At 40.2% G+C, this 21,540-nt stretch overlaps 1 protein-coding gene across 1 annotated transcript in view; it reads right to left on the bottom strand.

The window, feature by feature from the left end:
* Positions 1 to 21,540, bottom strand: part of SOBP (sine oculis binding protein homolog) — a gene marked incomplete at its 3' end in the record, with an annotated part of 141,284 nt that overhangs the window by 81,955 nt on the left and 37,789 nt on the right. Inside the window, exon 4 of the mRNA XM_082856013.1 lies at positions 16,195 to 16,346. Coding sequence (XP_082712139.1) covers positions 16,195 to 16,346 — 152 coding nt within the window. The remainder of the gene's footprint in view (positions 1 to 16,194; positions 16,347 to 21,540) is intronic.

Raw genomic sequence — 21,540 nt, forward strand, 5'->3', positions numbered from 1 at the left:
AACAGTCCAGGAAGTATGCAGATAAGCATGCAACTCTTCACATGTCTGTCATGAGCCCTGTCTGTCTATTGTCTCCTTTGCTGCTTCCTTTATCTCCTGCAGAAGAATCTTCATAATACAACCCAAGGACCAAATGATGTCTAGTATTCCTATAAAGTCTGTAATATTTTAAAGTATTAAAACATAATGTGGGAATTACAGTAAGGGTTATACAGTTGTTTTTTAATGTGCGGCATGTGGAACACTCATTCCTGACTCAGATCCTTCTTTCCTGCCTCACCATCCTTAGCTTTGTTCCTAGCCATACCATTTCCTGAATTTACATTTTGGTCTCCATCCTCACGTGTGCTCACTTGTGCCCACAGCCTGGCCCCTGGGCTGGAGAAGTCACCGTCTGGTCCCCAGTTCTTCTTACCCACATCTGTTCCAGCCCACCTCACACCATATCATCTGTTTACTTCTCAGTCTCACCTACTCAACTATGAGAGTCTTAGAGGCAGAGACCTCTCCTTATTTGTCTTTGTCTCCCCAGCCACGAAGCAATGCCCAGCCTGCTGTGGACACCGCAGAAACGGGTAAGGGAATAAACGTGCGGCATGAAGTCAATTTCCACGCAAGCACAGGAAAACGCACACACTCAGGCAGACATTCTTCTGAGCAGAAACCACGTCTCAGATTTCTGTGTTCCATGGCACCCAGCCCTGAGACAGGTCCAGCCTCGGAGAAGCTAACTGAGCTGCTAGTTCATTCACTGGCTGCACAGACACGATCTGTACCCAAATCCCTGAGCTTCTTTCCGGCCTTTTACTTCCGCAACCTAGGCCGGTATTGTGGCCCAAGCCAAGAGTGCTGGGCCCCACTGTTCCTGGTCTTGCTGGCAGCAGCCCCTGGGAAGGGGCTGAGTGACAGAGGGAGTTATTTCAGGACCCACGACCAAGATGGAAGCAACCAACTTTCTTCCTGTCCCCACTAGGAGGAAGCTGGGCCTTCCAGGTGTGGAGAGGAGGAGCCCCATGGGTGCGGGGCTAACCAGGAGTGAGTGAGGCTCATCTCCCCACTTCTCATGCCCTGCACAGCTGGTGTAGAGCAACACGATGGTGGCTACCAGGCCCCGGATATGCCTGGAGAGTACACACGACGGAGGAAAACTGTAATAATCACTTTGATATAGGTTTTATTTAATACATCTTCCTATCTCCCTACATACATAGGGAGAAAGAAATTGAGGTCCACATCACCATTATCAGCCCCTGACCAAGTATTCAGGTCCTGGGGTGTCAAACATCTCCTTATCCAGAGTTGAATTTCATAGTTATAAAGAATTAAATTTCACTGATATTTGCTAAGTGACAAATGGCTGCATTCAAAATGTAAAGGAAGTGAGCAAAAGGGCTTGAACGAGGAGGGGACTTCTGCTTGTGGGGAATGGAAATGTTAATCTCACCTCTGTTTACTTTGGTGCACTTTAATTTTCTTCTCTCATCACATTTAATACAAAACAATGCCCTAAATGAAACACGATAAGGCATCTAAACTTTTCATCCAACTCTTCCCAAATTTCTATTTAATTCTGGCTGTCTTGACTTAAGCTTCAATAAATACAAATAATTTCTATGAGCTCCGCCCCTGGCCTTGGGAGTATGCCTCTTCATAATTAATTCTCTGGAGTTTATCTGTTTTTAATTTACTCTTTACGTCAACTTTAATGCTCTGGAATTTGGGAAGCCAATATTCTTTTTTTACTTATTAAACAATTCAGGATACAGGAAAGTGAAAATTGTATCTTTGGTACAGGGTTCTCTCTGGTGCTAACAGGCTATAAGACTGGGGATTCTTTTTTTTTTAAATCCGTGTTGACTCGCTAATCAGGTTCAAAGCTTCACTAGATTTACAGCAGTGATGTCCACTGCCCTCACATTTGATTCACACATTCCTTATACTCTATGTACTCTCAGTGGTACCACTTTAACCAGAAGTAAGAAGTCAAACTAAATCATGGACCTGGGATGTGAGTCTACCTTCTCTTCTTTCCATTCACCTGACATAGTCTAAATCACCCCTTCCCCGGAGCATGCCTCATCAGCTGTGCAGTGCAATACAACGGGGGAGATGTTTTCCCACCCTAGAAACTCATCAACTTGAACCCTGAAGCATGACATCTGAATACCTTACTGCAAGAGCAGAGGCAGCTCACAACTGCTATACACGATCATTAACAACCTGCTTGCATTTCCAGGGCTGCCTCGGTGGATTAATATATGCACCATGTATTAAACCATCTGCCACGAAGTTTGACCCAGTCTCTCTCCATGGTGGCCAACTGCAAAGGTTACCTCTGAGTGTTAAGAGGCAGGGTACACTTTCATCACATTTATCGGTACTAATTCTTAGTTTTATTATTGGTTCTTTTGTCCTCAACAGAATACCTTTTCAGGCTCTTGTGTCTCATATTTGTATAGCCTGGAGTCTAATGAAAATATATTTAATCCTCTATGTCAACTTTTTTAAAGTTCAGCATTAACCTTTCATAAAAATCAGGTTAAAGAAGAATGAACTTCACATTTCCTGGGAAGATGGGACAAAGTTTGATTATCAGCATATAGCCCGATGTACTTTTGTCCACTTTAAAAAGTTGTCTTTAATGCAGTCAAACATTTCAACGTTTTTTGTTTTTTGTTTTGGTTTTGTTTTTTTAAGTCTAGGTAAGGAACAAAATTGAGCCCCCTTCACACAGGACCAAGTTCCCCTCTCCGGAGATGCTGAGAGACAGCCCATATCAGGGAGTATGGAGATTGAAACTTTTTGCTTCCTTATGCTAGCTGGCAGCTCAGTGAATGGAAATGCATCTGATGTCAGGTTACCTCATTATATTTATATATTTGCAGAGCAGGGGGTTTTGGGGGTAGTGGGGGCAGGGGGAGAGGGGAGATATTCCTCTGTGGTTTTTCAAATGAAAGCAACTTAGAGAAAATAACAAAATTCTCCTCCTTCCTGACATCTACTTCCAAATAAGCAATCAGTATATTAAGTGACACTACTCTTAATAATAACCCCCTGGGATGGTACGCTATTAATTTAACTGTACTCCGAGGAATAGCATCCATTCCTTACCTAGGTTCTTAATCCAAGGCAAGGCTTTATTCCTTGCCTTCAGTTATTTATTTTCCTCCAGGGTCCCTTCACAGGGAGTCAGCCAAACTCTAAGTGAATTACTTGGATTTTTGAAACTCCAAATCTACCTTACTTTTTGCAAGGCCGTATTTGGCCATTTTTAGTTAGGTTTATATTGAACGTTAGCTCAAGACACAAGTACTATCTTTTGCCTCGGAGGAGGCTTCTCAAATGGTGACCCTACAAACTCTGTATTGTTTTGTGATTCTTCAGAGTCTGACTTCTCTCAAAATTATGATAACAGAAGCTCACCCATCTAAAATCCAGGAATTTTCTGTGTATGTATACGTGTATGCCCCTGCACTGCAGGCGCAGAGCAATACACTTGGAGGATTGCATCCTTAAGCATCATGGGTACCCTCAAAAAAGGCTGAAGTCCCTCCCAGCCAGTGATTTCCCAGTTCTCAGGTATGCTTACAATTTTTAATAACAGTAACATCGTAATTTATTTCCTTCATGTGCTTTGGACCTTCTGATTCACGGCACTTAAGCTTCTCAAATTTGCTTCAGCTGATTTTTCTTGGAGATTCTTGGAGATTCAAATCACCATTTCAGTTGCAGCGAATCCCTATGAAAACTGTTTTGCATCAAAAATATAGGACAGGGAAGCCCAACTCTCCACATACTATGTCTTTCTCTCTCACTGCTTTCTGATCTCCTTAGAGCACAGTTTCTGACACCCAAGGTACATAAACACACTGTGTGTTTTCACCATCTCTGGTTGCTTTTTGAAATGTCATCTTTTTGCCCTCTCCATTCCCCACTGGTCTTTAACATGTCTTCTGAGTTTCTGGAGACAGATTTTTCACTTTTCTAAAGGATGCCTTTTTAGTACTAATAAAACTTTCATACTTGTCTGCTTAATCACGCCAGCTTTACTGTCCCTTTTTTTACTTTTTTGTTTTTGGCTCAGAGGTATATGAACCATCTGTGCCTCGAAAACAGTTTGCTTAAATAGCCTCCAGGCAGATTTTATGGTTTTTAAGTTTTTTACTTTAACCTTCAGCCTGCTGTTAGCCATTTTCATCACAGTTTTAAAATCAGCCTCTTTTGGAAATGACTGTCACTATACGTAGTTTTCAGAAGTTACTGGAACTGGAAAGGGGAGCACTGACTCCAGCTGAACTGTACTGTGGTTTCCATTCACAGTCATCTGAGGCAGGTGCAGGTATGGTTAAGCTTGATAAGGGTCATCTCCTCCATCTGGCATCCTGAAGAGTGATGGAGACCCCTTTCATTTAGAATAGCCATGTCCATATCACCCAGTTAAAACCCAGGAATATTCAATCTGATTTACTTACCTGCCTTTCTATTTATCACCACATGCCTATGACTTTGTCATTCTGATCCTAGGCACTCAATGAAATACCAGGCTGAAACAAAGAATCCAAAGAAAGGGCAGAGATTCCTCCCTTCCCGCCACACCAGTGTGCCGTGAGAAGCGCCCTCTGTTCGCATGCCAGAAGACGTGCTGCTCTGTTTCCATTTTATCACAGTTGTCTGGTCTGGGGACCAGAGTGTCAATAAGCATTCCTCTTTGGTGGAGTATATCATCACCCAAACTTCCTGTCTGCCCTCACATTAATATTAACATAGCTCTATAGTTTCTTTCTATAACAAAACCACATCTCTGTCCACACTCAGCATCGTGGGGGCTTGGGGGGAAAACTTTCCATCTTAAAGTAGTTTACCCCATTTATTTTCAACCATCTAACAACATCTGTCAGACGATAATGACACTATTTCTCTCTCTCAAATCAGGGCATTTTTACCCAATCTTTTCTCTGTGGTCACTGTTGCTTTTCTGATACATTTGATAACTAAAAACACTTGGGTTCTTACTGTTATCATTATTTTTATTATTATTATTTGTTTACAAAATGCTTTTACCTCCAGGAGTTACAAGCTGTCAGTTTACTCCCTGAAATGAATTAGTACTAACGTGCTAACTCTGTAATTATGAAGCTGAGTGAAGAGTCAAGGAAGGCAGAGGCTAGCAGGCAAGCAACGAATCTCCAAAGGTCGGTAGAATGAATGAAAGAACGAATGAATGACTAAATGGACACACAAGCAATTGGATAAGTGAGATTACGGTTCTAGGGAATGTTCATTTGTTCCATTCTTTTCTTGTTTGCAGGTAAAATTCCATCCCTTCCCAAAGAACTTGAAATGAGCAAAGAAGGAGCAAATCAGGGCCAGGATTGGAAATCACGTTGCTGTGTTCTCAGCCCAACGAGCTCTTCCTTCCCCTCTTCCCCTACTTAGCACACCTTCATCTCTCAGATTTCAGTTCAAGCACGACTTCTTCAGGGAAACTTTCAGATCTCCTGATTAGTCAAATCTCCCTATAAGAGGCCCTCACGGCACTGTGCCCACACCATCACAGCAATTGCCACAGTGGCAATTTCACATCTGTGTTATTATTTAAATAAATAGCTGTCCCCCACTGGAGTGTAAGCTTCGTGAGGGCAGGAACCAGGAGTTTTGTTGTTGTTTTTTGCCACTGTAGTTCCAATGACTAGCGCAGTGTCTGGCACATAGTAGCTGCTTGACAAATATTTGTTGAATTAATTAATTAATTACTGTGAAAGCTGCAGCCTCCAAGGTCTCTGCTCTTTTGGCCACCTGAACTTGATGTATTCAGCCTCAGACTAAACCACAATTTGTTTGAACACTCTCCTTTCCCTTCTGTTTAGCAGACACAGTTTTCAGCCACACAGAAAGTGCCTTAAATGTCGGCGAGCAGGCTAACTCTTGATGGGGAACAGTAGCCTCATCCCATCACCCATCTAGTCCCAGGCATCTGCCTCCCCACATCCAATATGGTCCTTGGCCAACATCTCCCAAGCCACTTACACTGATGAAACTACATGCTGGGTTATCTGCTGTTCTAACTGCACCCTTGTTCCTCTTCCTAAATGAGTATATCTAACAGCTAACTACAATCCCTTTGTCTTAGCTCTGTGCAATCTCATGTTCTATAGACTCCAAAAAGAATAGAAAGAGTCAGCACTTTGGTCCTGGCACTAAAACCAACATTCTAATTATCGGGTTTGTCAAAGCAGCTGGTCCTGGGTAGAAGAGGTAGTTCATCTAAGGGCCCTATGATGAATGTTAACCACGTTTTTATCTTTCAATCCACACATGGGTTTCAAAGTCCTTCCACATGACAAAAGTCGATGGGCATGACACATTCACTGTGTAAAGAATTCAACCTCATGAGATCACCTCTCCTCTCTAGTGGGCATTTGCTGGTACCTACCGTCAGCCATCACTCTGACCTCTTCCTTGTTTAAACACTTTCCAGATTTTCATTCTGGTAGCTTCTCTTCCCCCATGCAGCTTCCCATGGGCTTTAGAGGAAAATGAGCCCAACTCCAATGTCAGAAGGAAGCCCTGATTGGTTCAGGCTAATTCAAACATCCATTGCCCTGGTCATATGCCAAATTCAGGCATGAGCATGTGATCTAAGCACAGACAATGAGTGTGAATTTCAAGACTCCTGCTCGGAATGCTAGGGCACAGGCACTCTGTCTTCTATTGGATGTGAACAAGGAGGCATATGGCCCTGATTGCTGCTAGCAGCCATCCCATGGCCTCTGGGGAGCTTGCATTATAACATGGCCAACACTCTATACAGAAGAATACAGAGATGGGAAGAAATAAGACCATGATAAGATCACTGCACTGCAGGACCAACCTACCCTGAAGCATACTGTAGCTTAGGACTCTACAGTTTCATCAGATAAAAGATGCATACTGAAGCATACTGTAGCTTAGGACTCTACAGTTTCATCAGATAAAAGATGCGTTTCATTGATTAAATCAGTTTGAGTTGGATCTTCTGTTATTTGCGTTAAAAATCCTGATACACCCTAAAAGTACATAATCACCAAATTAGGTCTACTCTTAGAATAAAATAAACTTTAGAGTGATTTAATCCAAAGATGGCCCCTTCAAAGTTACCATCTCCTTTGACTCATGCTACTTTGAGGGGTAGAGCTTGAGAAGACCAGCATATGCTATAGGTCTCCCAGAGCAAGAGCTGGGTTCTGTGCGGAGCTTGAGCTTGCCTCCTGAGGCCTCAACCTCCCCACTAGGTTGGAAGCAAGCCCTGTCAACCCTACAGAAAGAAAATTGCTGTGTCAGAACGTTTAACCAGCAACGTCCATCCTCCGTTCATTTCTTCCCACAGTTTGCCAAAAGAAAGAAAGAAAGAAAGAAAAAGAAACCTAAATTGGTTCAACATACTTTTGCTACTGGGAAATGTTTCATAACTACCAATGAATAATTCAGTGAATATGATATTTTTAGTTTTCTATTGCCAGACACACCCAACTTTGATGGGAATGCTGTTGCCTTTCTTACTCTCCAAATCCCCTTTCCATCCGGGATCTTAAACGTATTATGACAGAGATCCAATCAACAACAAAAATCAGGTCATGTCACGTACCCTACTCAACACCTCCGAATAGCTGCCGTCACACTTAGAATGAAATCCGAACTATTACCTCTCCAGCCTGCATGATGTGGCCCCTAACCACCTTGGTCATCCAACTCCAGACACTCTGACCTTCTTGCTGTTGCTCAAAAATGCCCAGCCTGTTCCTGCCTGAGGACCTCTGCCTTTCACTTGCTCCCCCTCCTCTCTGGAACCCTCTGCTACAAGCTCTTCCCTTGACTAGCTCCCTCACTTCATTCTGTCCCTACCCACACATCACCTCCTCAAAGATAACTTCTGTGACCATCAGATACAAAACAGCACCTCGTCACTAGCCATCCCCTCACCCTGCTTTTTCTTCATAGCATTTATCACTACCTGAAATTGTGTTAGATGTCTACATATTTTTAACCTGTATATTATCCATCTTCCTTAGAGAATGGAATGCAAGTCCCTTTAAGGCAGGGATTTTTCTCTTGTTCAAGGATGTGTCCACCAAACCTAAAACAGTACCTAGCACATTATAAGAGCTTAATATATCTTTTCACTTTATTTTCTAAGAATGAATGGATGAATAAGTAACAAGGTTTTTTTTTTTTCTCTCTCTCTTAAAAACAAACAAAAGAGCAGCACAGAGGCACTCATCTCTGGTTGGACAAATCCCCCTTGTCTTTAGCTACTTGCCCAGCTTTCTCTCGCCTACTCCTGGGTCTCTGTATCTCTAAATCCTTTAAAACCAACAACTTAAATTGCTCCAACTTATGACACACACAGTCCTACAAATGACCACAGAAAGGGTCAGGGCCTTCAAAGGTTCTTCTTATAAAGGGTTGGATGTGCAGTCACAGAACTGCTCGCCATATTTTAAGTAATATGAAGTCATTCTATCAGAACGGAATACAAGATAACACATCATTTGTTGGATCCATATAGAAATCGCCACTTTATCATGGAATGTTTGGCAGAGGCCTGTGAAGCAGACTAGCAGTCATCATACCTCAAAACTCCTATTACACACTGAACCCCCAAAATATACTTATTGGGGTAGAAGCCTGCTCTCTTGATACTAATGAGCTAGTTAAGAAAGTGAAACACTCAGTTTAAGTTTGTGTGACAAAAATTGGATGCAAAGTCTTTCATTTATGTCATAAATTCTACTATCTCTGTGGAAAAAAATAATAATTTCAAAGTCAAGGCAGTTGTTTTTCCACAGTCAAAAGTGGTTAAATACTTTTAAATACATTTCAACATATTTATGAAGGAATTTTTCTACATGCTTCCAAAGCTCTCTCATAAATCAGTGTAATGCTTCCAAGGCACATTTGGAAGTAAAAAATATATATCTACTAACTGTATTTTCTTCTATTAGAAGATGAGTTAAGCAGAAAATATATTAATATCTGAATTTATAATAGGAGAGGTTAACCCTTAACCACAGCAAACTAATGAGGAATATTTTACCACAGAAGGATTAATCAGGGCTCTTTTAACACTATGCAATTTGACATTTTAAGGACTTAATCAAGAAAGAATTTTATTCACCTATTTACTTTTCATCATCAGGATGCCTTACAAAGACAACACATGTCAAGCTCACCATTCTTAAGCTTAATCTCACTGCCTTAAGAAAATGTTAATTTAATTAATATTCCACAGCTTTTACAAATAGTTCTCACAGAAGTAACGCTACTACACTTATGTCATCTCCGGGCCAAATTCAGCTCAAATATTCAGAAAATATCAATACAGATGTGGTGCGCTCCAAAGGCTGGACCTGACTAACCCTCTGTTAGCAATGAGACAACAACACAAATTCTGGGAGGTTGTGATTACTGGACACAGGCTTCTATCTCCAGCCGTTGATTATCTCTATCTTTGTTAAAGAGTACAGGAGTTTCATTTAACTAGAGTGCTCAGTAAATTGCACAGAGTTCAAGCATCTTTTATGGATTCATTAAACCATTGATCTGCCTTCTACAGCTTGTAGTAGTGCCCCGCTCTGGCCCACAGCCTGTGTTTACAGAGAATGCAACAGACTGGCTTTGTAACCTCCAAAGGCAGTCTGTCAGGAGACATTAGAGTCCGCTGTGTGCATGGCCACCCTATGAGTGGATTGTAACTTAGGGAATTTCCCATTCTCAGTCTGAGCGGCTGGGGCAGAAATTAAGTGGCCTTCTGTAGCAAGATTTTCTTTATTCCTTCCTACTCTGTGATAATAAGAACAAAGAGCAAAGAGCCCAAGGAACAAAGAATTGCACTTGGCTTGCCCAGTTCACACTTTTGCTTATGTGTACAAAAGCTGTCCAGAGGTACTAAGATGGGGGAGAAATAAAAATAAACACGAGCGTGCCTATAGTTTGCATCTCCTGCATATGGCCCTCTTGGGTGTACTAGGTTTTATGACCAGACATTGAAAAAGTATATGAGAGAAATTCTGGACTCAAACTACTATCTTAAAATATCTCATAGCAAGCCACCTGGTCTGTCTTATGCATGCACTTTTTTAGACAGTTAACATTTTTAACAAAGCATTTGAATTAACAGAGCATAACTACAATCCCACGAAAATGCACAATCATCTCTCTTGGTTTATCTAGACAGTGCACTAAGCACTCTTAGAAACTCCTCTCCCCTCTAGTCATTACTAGTAAGGTCTCATGACACCTTCCTTTTAAAATCCGGCACAAAGAGACTCTGTGCTGCACGTAGCTTATGACTGGAGAAGCACATGAAAATGACCCGTTAGATAATTCTTTAAAAGCTCATTCTTCAGATAAACCTGAACACTGTTAGCAGCAAGGTGAGAAAGTCGGCAAGACAACGACTGGATCAATAAGGAGAATGCAGGTCCCAGATAACTAGATCCCTTCCTGATCACCTGTTTCCCTGAACTGCCCACTACCCAAACAGACACCAGACTATGAACTGGAAGCAAGCACATTCATCACTCTGCAGCCCAGTCACCAGAGCACAATGCGGCTGATGCAATCTGACACTGTGCTTAATGTTAAAAGGGAGCGTGCCTTTGAGATGGATTGGATAATTACCGGCAGTTCAGATGAGAAAAACTTGCTTTACGTGTATAGCAGGAGCTATCACCGGGATGGCCAGAGACTGACCGAAATTAACATTCAAGCATCTATGTCAATAGCCCTGTGTATTGCTCTCCAGGTGACCAGATTCAGATCTATGAAAAGTACTCCCTCTTCCTTCTGCTCATTGGAAAGAAATAGTATTGGGGCTTGAAGCTATTTGGAGTTTTAATCATCTCTTCACATTTAATCTAAAATATCTAGTGTTACTCAGAAGTTGACATCTATTCTGGGTAACAGATTAAACTTATTTCTCTGTTTCCCCCACAACCTCCCCAAATGTAGCCCATTCAAAACTAGACGTGGCTGCTATTCCTTTCTTTCAGTACAAACTCGCTTGCCCCATTCTGTTTGTGTTCTGGGAATTCCTTAGACCAGTGTTTCCCAAGTGGTGGTCAAGTGTTCTGGTAAACACAAGATCACATGCCTCTCCCCCAGGCTTCTGATCGATGGCTTCCTAGGGCATTGTGTCCCACCTGGCCTGCAGAAGCTCTGTCCTGGGACACTTTCTGCCTTTCTTCAAGAGCCCAGGCATCACTTTAACCTGACCTGCATCTTATTTCTCTGGCCAGAATTCTCCTGTTCTACCCCCCACCCTGAATTTGTTTCAAAGGACTAACACCGTCCCTCCCCTCTGCTGGTGCTTTTTTCATAGGTTCTCATTTGCAGCAGCTCATCAACATTCCATCCCATATTTCAAAATATGAGAGAACAAGAAAACAGGTGGGTTTGTTGTTCTTTCCCCAAAGCTTCCAGAGGACACCCCTGTTTGCTGCAACCAAAAGGGAACTAACTCAGCCACTGGCCTGCAGATTAAAGGCAGAGGCCATGCTATGTGCAGGCAGTGGGCAGGCTTGCAGCACAGACACTGCAGAAGCAAAGCAATCATCCCCCAGGGCAGGGTGAAGGTAGACAGACCCAACAGGCTCACTGGCACCCCATAAAATCACGGTGAATCCACAGGAAGAAATCCAGTGCTCCCTAAGCATTCCTGTCAATCAAGAATATTTGCAAACAACTGGCAAAAGCAAGTCTGTGGCTTGAGCTTCAGGCAGTCAGGGGACATTAATTACAAGTAATTTAATGTCCTTCCCTAAACCTTCATGAATGATAGCCATTTTGCAAATTAAATCTTGCAGGTGTTTAAAGGAAAAAAAGTAGACAGGTTAATCACAAGATTAACAAGGCAATTGCTACACATTTCTTTTGCACTAGTAGGTTCTGTAATGAAGTTTGAAACTGAGAATCTTCCCCAGGATATATTCAAGTTTAATAAAAAGACCAATAGTCTAAATAAAATGTAACTCCAAATAATATGATGATACATGCTGTGTATCCAGGGATATAGTTTGAAAGTAAAGGAAATGCTTATTAGACAATATTCCCCTCGTTGAACATTTGTTATTATTATCATGATTGTTAGATCTTAATGATATCATCTGTAAATGCTGTTTCTATCTATATAACCTTTTTATTTTTAATTCATCCTTATCTATTATCTACATAGGTTTCTTTCCCCTATAGTCTGTGGAGGAACAGCAACACTGTGATATTGAAGAAGTATTTCCATCTATTCTTGTCTCAAGTTATGGAAAAACTAGAACGAGGAAGCAAACTTTGGTACTGTTAGGAATTTGTGTCTATTATTAAAGTATCAATGCCACTAATCCACAAAGAACACTATAAATTTGGTATCTGAACAAGGAAAGAAAACAATCATTCTTTACATTGCCTGTGTTGGACACCTGTCTTGAATTTTGATTTCTTGCTTGATTTGTGGTCATCAGTTTAGACAACAGGATATTTCCTGTGCAGAAGGAAAAAGATCAAACACAGGATATTTGGAAATGACTACTGTTTGTGACCTTGTTTGTTACTCTTGTTTTAAGTGGGATAATGGTTACAAGGCATCACTCCCTTAGGAAAAAATATTTTTGTGTCTGTTATTGTGCAGAGTAAAACCGGTATTAGTTGGACTAAACACTTCAGCATCTCTTGCAAAACCACTAAGGAGTCCACAACTTTCCAACTCCTAGGCAAATCACTAGGTTAGAAATGTTCTCAAGTTCTTCTCTACTTGTGGCCTCAAGAAGGGGCTGGGAAGAGAATGAGCTATTAGGTCCCTGAAAAGTCTCCAGTGCATTAAGTAATGAGACTGACATCCCATTGTTTGGCTGATGCCATAGACTACAAAAGTATTTTTCTTACCCGTTGTTTCAAACACTTTTGAGTCAGCAATTGGACCTGATGGGGATAAGGATTCTACGAAATATGATTATGAATTAATACTGTACACTTCTTAGAGCCAACATCCTGAATTGTGTACGCTAGTAGTTAGGTTCCTTAAATGAATACAGCTGTGACTCACAGTTCTAGCAGAAGTATTCTGAAGAAAGCGTACACACTTACAGTAATCCAAACTACTCTTCGAATTAAATTTTAAATTGGTTTAAAGATATAACCTATATGGCATAAAGGGTTAACTTGGCTTCAGTCCATCCCACCTTACTTCACAGCACCAGGGTTTAGGAGAGAGGGATGTGACATTCTTAACCTACTCCATCAAACAAACACAGAGACCTCTGGAAAAAGGTTTGAGAAGCAAATGAAATTTAAAGAGCCAGTTTTCAGTGGGCCTTCATTTTGAGAGCTGGGCTATTTTTGTCCTTGTTTTTAGCAGAAAAGCAGTTCCTGCCTCTATCCCCGAGCATTTGTGACGAGGATAGCAGGGGAAGCACAGGCACAGCTGTCCAAATTACATTCACAAATGCAGGTGTTGCTCAGACACAAAACAGAGGTCAGCTGAATACTGCTCCTAATTAGCTACCTTTTCTACTAGGATTTTTCTTTGTAAAGTTATGCATGCGATTTGGGTTCAACTTAGAGACCATTTTTAGATCCCAGCATGCTATCCACCAAGAAGCGGGCTGTCATTATAAAGCATAATTTACAGCATAGTTAATTTTACATATTTTTTTAGATTCCACATTATACCTAAGGCAAAATTCTGTTCTGCATACACATTATTCACTGTTTTCCATCCAGTTCTCATTATTTAAAATTGTAGAATTTAGCCAGAAAATCTTTTAGGTAGGGATGGGAAGAATTTTGCCCTCTTTCTAAGATTAAGAAAGTCCACAGTTTTAATAATGAGGACTAAAGACTTTGTCAAATGATACAAGAACAGAAGTAGCTATTTGCTATTGTCTTCAGTGGGGAACACCCTGGGGCTTATTACAGCAGTTCTTAGAAATGGCAGGATGGAGACTGGTATCTAATACAATCCATTAGGAAACCCAAGCCCTAAATGAAATGACCACAAAATCCTATCAGTTAACAGAAATGCAGCAGCTGTACATGTTTATTGTAATACAATAGGATATTGTTGCAGAGATAACACTCTTAAAATTAAAAAAAAAAAAAGAATCCAGCAAGCGATGTGACCAGTTTATTTCTCTATCTGAAAACCGAGAATGTCTAGTGTGGCAGAGCTTTGGAATACATAAATAAGCATGAAGATTGCAGAGAAGACAGGTATTGTATGTACACTAATGGGCTGCTGGGATCAGCTCTCAAAGTCACTGGCTAAACTTCAAGCCACTGCGACTCCCAGGTTTTGCAGGATGTTCAAAGAACTACCCCAATAACTCCTTGCAGGAAGTGAAAAGTAATGGTCTTTCTCCCCTTGCTGACTTTACCTACTATAAGTATTCCAAATACTAATTCCTATCTTGGCTCCCAGTTATCTATTTTGCAAAACTGTATGCTGTGGAAGTTTAAACTCAGTTTGACCTTAAACTTTATAATCACAAATATGTACACATTGTATATATGATATATATTATACATATATATTATTATGAACTGCTTTTTCAAATTGAATCAGGTGCCTTTCATCAAAGGCTTAAAAAGTTGGATCACTATGCAAAGTGTAACATGTATCACAGGGATTGTGACAAATTCATCTTGCTTGATTTTATTCACTACAGGCAGTCCATCAAGATTCAGACACATAACCCTTCAGAATCATAAAGAAACAAAAACCCCTGTTCTATAGCCATCTTCTGGGATGGAATGCAAAGTATTTTGTTGTGGTAAGTAAGGCTTTGAAGATGAAAGCACTGGGTCCACTCTTGTGATTGTTACCCCAGTGCTCAGCATTAAAAACGGGAGCCCCAGGGTCTCAGAGATCATTTTAATCCCCCTATATTAAAACAAAACGTGTCTCCCATGCGTTGCTCTAACTACCCTCCTCTGAAGCTTCACCGGCCCCTCCCAAGGGTAAGTGAACTGTTGACTGTCCCAAAAGAATTCCAGACAATTTCCTTACTTGCCTCCCTGTTCCAGTGAAGATTATGAGCCTAATTCTTAGAGACTGCTCCTAAAATTCCACCCCGCTGAATTCTGCAGCCTAATTCTTTCGGCATTATGTTTTTTGGCACAATAATGTGACCCAAATTTGCAGTAGATAATTTGCTGCAACAGTGCTTCTTGCAATGCAGTGAGCACAAAATTAGCATTTCAGGATTACAAATAAGACTTTAAAAAAGTAGCAACTGTTTGCTTCAAAGAAGGACAGATTTTGATCTTATATTATGGAAATGGAAATGCTTAGCAAAATGTGGATGATTTTATGAATTAAGGAAAATTTACAGATCAATGGAAAATAATCAAGAACTAGCAATTTATTTCAGTAATTGGTGGCAAAATGCAATAGCGGTTCTTAAAAGATTAGGAAATTAGCTGTGTGTGTATGTGTGTGTTGATTGTAAAGACATCATGCATTCCATTTCCCATCAATGGTGGCTAATGCTATTCTAAAAGGACATTTTTATATCTGAGATGTCTTAAAACAAATAAAACAAAACAAAGAAACCATAACTATGGCTGTTCCTGTGTTCATCCACCATGATTCTCACAAACGCTTGGCTGTGTGAGCAAGGTTGGTTCATGTATTCAATATTTCATCTTTTCTCAATATCAATCAACTTTAATGTAAGGTGTCAAGAAAGACTTGACATTTTTCTTGATTAGAATTTGTGGATCAGATTTTGGAAAGAGCTAGAGCAATATTCGCAATGGGAACAAGTATAAAACTGAGTGGACTAAAGCTTTCTGGCCATGCTTCTGTGGCTAGTTTCTCAGCCTTGATAAGAAATCTCTACCACTTATCTTTCATGGACCCTAGTCTAGTACTCTACTGCTGGAGAGACACTGTAACTTAGGATACCAGCTGCGACCACCATGTCCTCATCAGATTCATTCACCCTCTCAGAATTCAAACACCAAGACAAGAGAAACTGAAGGGCAGGTTACACATTAGAAGAGGGTTCCTTATTGCAGAAGGGTAAGCATGACAGAGAAAGAGAACAGACAAAACAGAAAGGATAAAAGTACGGGGTGCGCAGTGATTTCGGCTAGAAGCTAAGAGGCGCATGCGCACAGGGTGGTGAGGCCTGAGTGGACCGCCTCTCTCTACGGTGCTCTTACCTTATTTCTCTTGAAGTAGGCTCGTCGGCAGGCCGCAAAGCACTTCTCGCTGCAGAAGCTTTTCACCTCACTTCCCATACTCAGGGAATAGCGCTTGATTCCCACTTTCTGGCACCAGGCACACATTATTTGTACATTTGACACATCATCTTCTATAATAAAAGTATAAGAAAAATGTTCATATCAGAAGCAAACATCCCTTCAAACTTAGACACACCCTGAACCTCACAGAGCTACTTGAGGTCTGTTCTTAATTTCAGTATCTCACCACTTTCTGACCTAGTAGATAGCCAGCTCTTGGTGGGAAGACTCAGTGCTTTTTTCTTTTTCTTTTCTTTCTTTTTTTTTTTTTTTGGTTGTCTCCTAAGTTTCCAAAAGACATCATTTATTTAAAAACCAGAGCATGACTGCAGAGCCATGAGGATTCCTTGCACTTGGTATCCTGGTACAAATGCTTATTCTGCCTGGTTAAACCAGGCTCAGTACTAATGAAGCTTGTAAAGAGACCCATTTCTTCAAAGGTACTGCTGACAGCCTACAAGATTCACACTGGGTGGGTTGCCCAGTGCTAACCTACAAATGTGATGCCCTCATGTGAACTTGGACAGTCAGGAGCCAGGCTCAATCTTGACCTGTTCCCTATTACTGTTACATGAAAGGGGGTGTTGTTTACTCCTGCAATATAATGGTTCCCGAGTGATACTGTTACTCAAAGAAAGGAAAGATGTGAGTGGCCATCTTCTCACGATGAAAAGGCACCATCCTGGCTCACACAACAGTCTGCTGTGATACAGCCTTCCCACACTGCTGTCCTCGGGGAGGCGCAGGCCTGATTTAAATTCCCCTCCATGTGATATGGTTCGTGGTCCCTGGATGGAGGAATGGTAATGGGGGTGTCAGCCATGAGGCCTGAGGTCACACATCTGCCCAGATCATTCTCAGCCAGACTGGTGGTCCTTGTAGCTCCTGTAGCACCTGCCACCCATGTCATGGGAATGCTCAGAATAATGTTAGGTGGTATGCAGATATTTTCAATATTTAAACTACTGTATTTCCTTTCCTTTGTAAGAGAAGAAAACAAATTTTACTAGCACAACAAGCCCAGGATATCACAAATACTACTGCTTAAAACAAAGAAAGCCTTTTAAAGTGAGTCAGTTAATAAAATATATTGAGGAAATCATAGTGCAGGTGGTAAGACGCTGTAACAAAAATGTGATGGTGATATTCAAATGACTGAAGTCTGGGAAACAGTGGTCTCTTTACAGGGAGTGACTGTAGGAGAGACTACAAGTAGAAGTCTAAGAAATATTTTCTTGCTGCCTCCTAGGGGCTTTCACTATATCTTACGTTTTCTCAGTCTTCCCCATTGACTCTGTGTGTGTGTGTGTGTGTGTGTGTGTATGTGTGTATGACTGATTGCCACTATTAGGTGCATCTCTTCCTCCTTTATCAATTTTTTTTGTACTAACCCAGACTCATGCTCCAGACATGACTGGTAATCATAAAATCCCCAATAAGCTCTGGTATACTGTTGTCTGATTTCTGAATAAAATCCCCCAAAGACTAATTGCTAAGCAAGGCCTGGTCCGTGAGTTGTTGACATATTCATGGTTCATAGAGTCTGTCATGCAATCATTCCATTTCCAGGGAAAAGATTTGGTTTGAGGCAGTGCGGTCATCAGCCTGCAAAATTAGAAGCAAACTAATTTGTAGTGCAGTGATAACGGCATTTTTTCCCCCTGAGTGTCATCACTCAGAACTATGTAAAGCATTTTATTTACCTTAATGGAATAAGTGTTGTCATTTTAATGATCATTTTTATTTCACAAATTACATGTTGTAATTTATTGTTAATTATCAAATGAGACAGTGTAAAAGGCAACCTTTGATGTTAATCAAACATTTTTGATAAAATAACTTTCTTTAAATGGAGTCATAACATGAATTCAAATGTCATACAATGACTGTGTTTAATAATTTATTCTATTCAAAAAAAAGATTTATTTATATTTTGTATGATTTCTAATATGGCATCTGTCTACATACAGACATTTTACATGGTATGAAAAATTAACAAGACTCTATAATTTACCTTAGAGTATGGAGGAGTTTTAAAAATTAAATTAGAAAGACTACATTTAGAAAATAATCATCTATCATTACTAAACTAACTAGCACTAATAGTTTCTATTTTCCCAATCCATTAGCTGCTTTAAAATCTTAAATTCCTGAAAAAGAATATGATACAGCAGAACTCTCACAAATGATCCATTGGCAATAAGCTTGATTCTGGTGAAATCTGTAAGGAAAAAAAGATTTTATGGGGAAAATTATTTGGCCACAGAATTCAACGAGGAGACCCCACTTCCCAAGGATCCACTTTAGAACATGCATTAGGTTTCCCCCTTTCAGTTTCTTCCTTTCAATAGTCTGCTTTGGGGGAAAAAAATGTTAAGTGTTTTAATCCTAGATCTTTAACTATCATAGACTAAAACTGAGATGACAGAGGGTGGAGAGCAAAGCTATAAGAAGACTGGGCAGCGGGCCTGAGCTCTGGCCTGGCCTGAAGGAATGATGCCTGGGGCAAAAGGCCACTCACGGGTCTTTCTCCCGCTTTACTCCATCATCACCACACAGACCTACTTGTCTTTTTTTTAGGGGAGGCAAGGATAGTTTCTTACAACAGAGATAACAAATAAACAAAAAGTAGAATTTTAAAGCAGGTTATTTTTATAAATCATTTGTACTACAAAGTAACAAAACGGGAAGATGAGACAAAAGAAATTGCGTACTTTTGTATCTGGCGGTTGGAAAACTCTTAGGATGGTGGTTAGGATCTGCCTTGTTAAATAATTCAGTATCCCCATCCTTTTTTCATAAAATTCTGTTTCATAAAGGCAAACCCTTTAGAAAACTTCCATCAGATACCTCCTTTTCTGTCACCAAACTGCTATCAATAGCTAATGCTCCAAAGAAGCGTCTGATAAAGGGATTGTTCCAAAAGTTCAAGAAAACATTTTCAGATATCTCAGATATTCTAGTCTTATAAAAGTCATTTTTATTAATATATTTAAGAAATTAAGAAAGAACTGTGATTATTAAAGTTAATTTTGTCAGCTAAAACTTAGCTCAAAATTCTGCCACCAGACATGAGATGGTGCCCCATCACCCCTAGAAAAGTGAGCTCTTCTTAAGTGCTTAAAGCCAAGGGGATAGGTTCATTTCAACAACCGCATCTTTTTTTTTTTTAATCTGAAACCCAGGAATCGTGTGCATGCTTTATATTAGCAAAATAAAGGGCCCAGCCCTTTAGCTTTCTGAACCTTATCTGCTTTCAAAACTTTTTTATTTAAAAAATATTTCTTCAAACTAGGGAAAAACCTGATTTCTTATATTTAGGCAAAAGGTCCCGGCCATTAGAGATGAGATTGCCTCAAAGAAAATTCACGTAACAGATCTTTCCTTACAGCCATTATTAGCCTGTGTATTTTTCATAATGAACAATGCAGCAACAAATGCAAAATGCTTACAGCATTATATCACATTCCCAAAGTGAACAGTTTATATAACATAATAAATTCTTCATATGATAATATCATATAAATATGCATCAGTCAAAATATGCATGTTTCAGTTAATCATGAAAAGTTTGTACCACCTCTTTTGGATTTAATTAAGCAAAATATTTAGGGCATTATCTTTCCAATCTAATGTTCAAAGAGCTATAGAACATTATTCTACTTTACACCCCAGAAGGAGAGATTTAGATTAATTACTCTGAGATAAAATCAAAATTGTATTTATTTATCATAGTGCAGAGAAGTATGAAGTCAAGCATTTGTGGAATGCCTTGCTGAAGCTGTTTGAGAGACTGCTTTATCTGGTGACTTAAAAATAAGGATGGCCATTCTAGGGGCATTTTAATTGGCTATGAACATGCATACTAGCTTACCTGACCAGAGCCCAAATAAAATCAGGTGGGCCTTAACGAACCCCAAGTGATTAAACTGTAGATTTACCACCCCTCTGTAACTTTCATGGGAATCCAAGACTGAGGAAAAAAGTCTGAAAGTATCTGCTGGTGATATTTCTCTCTTCCAGCAGTTCCTAGAATGCACATGTCCAGATAATCATTTCAAGACTTGAATTATATGAGACAAGCTGCAAGACAATCTGAAGTGATTCCTGTGTGTTCTCCACGCCATGAGATGAAAGCACAGGTAACACTCTATCAATCTATTTGTTGAAGAAGGTATATTTAAGAACAGAATAAAGACATGGCCTGAAAGGCAGGCAAAAAACTAGGATTAAAGTTTGCTTTCTTTGCAGCCCTTCTTGTAATAATTGAATTCCAAAAACTTTAAGGCAGTCTGATTTAAAAGTCTCTATAGAGACTCTAATTTAAGAGTCCTATAGAAGCTTTTGTACAATTCCCTGTGTTCCAGAAATAAACATAAGGGAGACCCAGAGAAAATCTGGACCACTGAGTCAAAAGGAAAATAATGATAGTTAGCCATTATTTACTATTTAATAGGTGCCAGGCACAGTGCTAAATTCTTTAAATCCATCACTTAGTCTTAATCACAGCCACTACCCCGCAGGCAGGCACTAACATTATCCCCATTGTGCAGATGGGGAAAGTGAGGTTTAGAGATTAAGTGATTTGCTCCAAATCACACAGCCAGTACAAACCAAAGCCAAGATGAAGCCCAGGGCATCTGGCTCTAGAGCCCAAGCTCTTGACCACTACACCTTAGAGACCACAGCCTTTCTAAATGGGTGAGATTATACACCATCCACACAGACGTCCCTCCACAAAAAGGACTAAAACGTGTCACAGACTCCGCTACTTACACAGCACACTGCTCCATGACACACTAATAGACAAAGAAAATGGAATCCAAATGGTCAAAAAGTCTTTGAGGAGACACCTGAAGTGTTAATCGATATTTGTTGACTGATTTTTTAAAAAACAAGTTAAAGGCCCACAGTGCAAGCCTTTACTTCTTTATGACTATGAGACTTGGATTTGCTGCAAACATTCTGTCTGAACTTTCACCAGCAAGTGCCACTTGAACATTAAATGCTGAGACAGAACCAATATACCTGGATCTCAGGAAGCAGTCATTCTACTCACAGGCAAGCAATACTCTTCCCAGCTTTTTCTTTTGTAAGGGAGGGCAGTCACAGCAGGACATGAATAAGACTGACTTTCCATGTGGGTGAAGTGGGGAACCACTTACATGTGTAACTTCAAAGATGCCAATAAGAATATCCTAGCTTCAAAAAGTATCCTCAACTGCTCACAAAAATTTAATTCTACCATTAGAGAGTAATTTCCTG

The sequence above is a fragment of the Leucopleurus acutus genome, assembly GCF_964270905.1.
Source record: "Leucopleurus acutus genome assembly, chromosome: 15".
Taxonomy (NCBI): domain Eukaryota; kingdom Metazoa; phylum Chordata; class Mammalia; order Artiodactyla; family Delphinidae; genus Leucopleurus; species Leucopleurus acutus.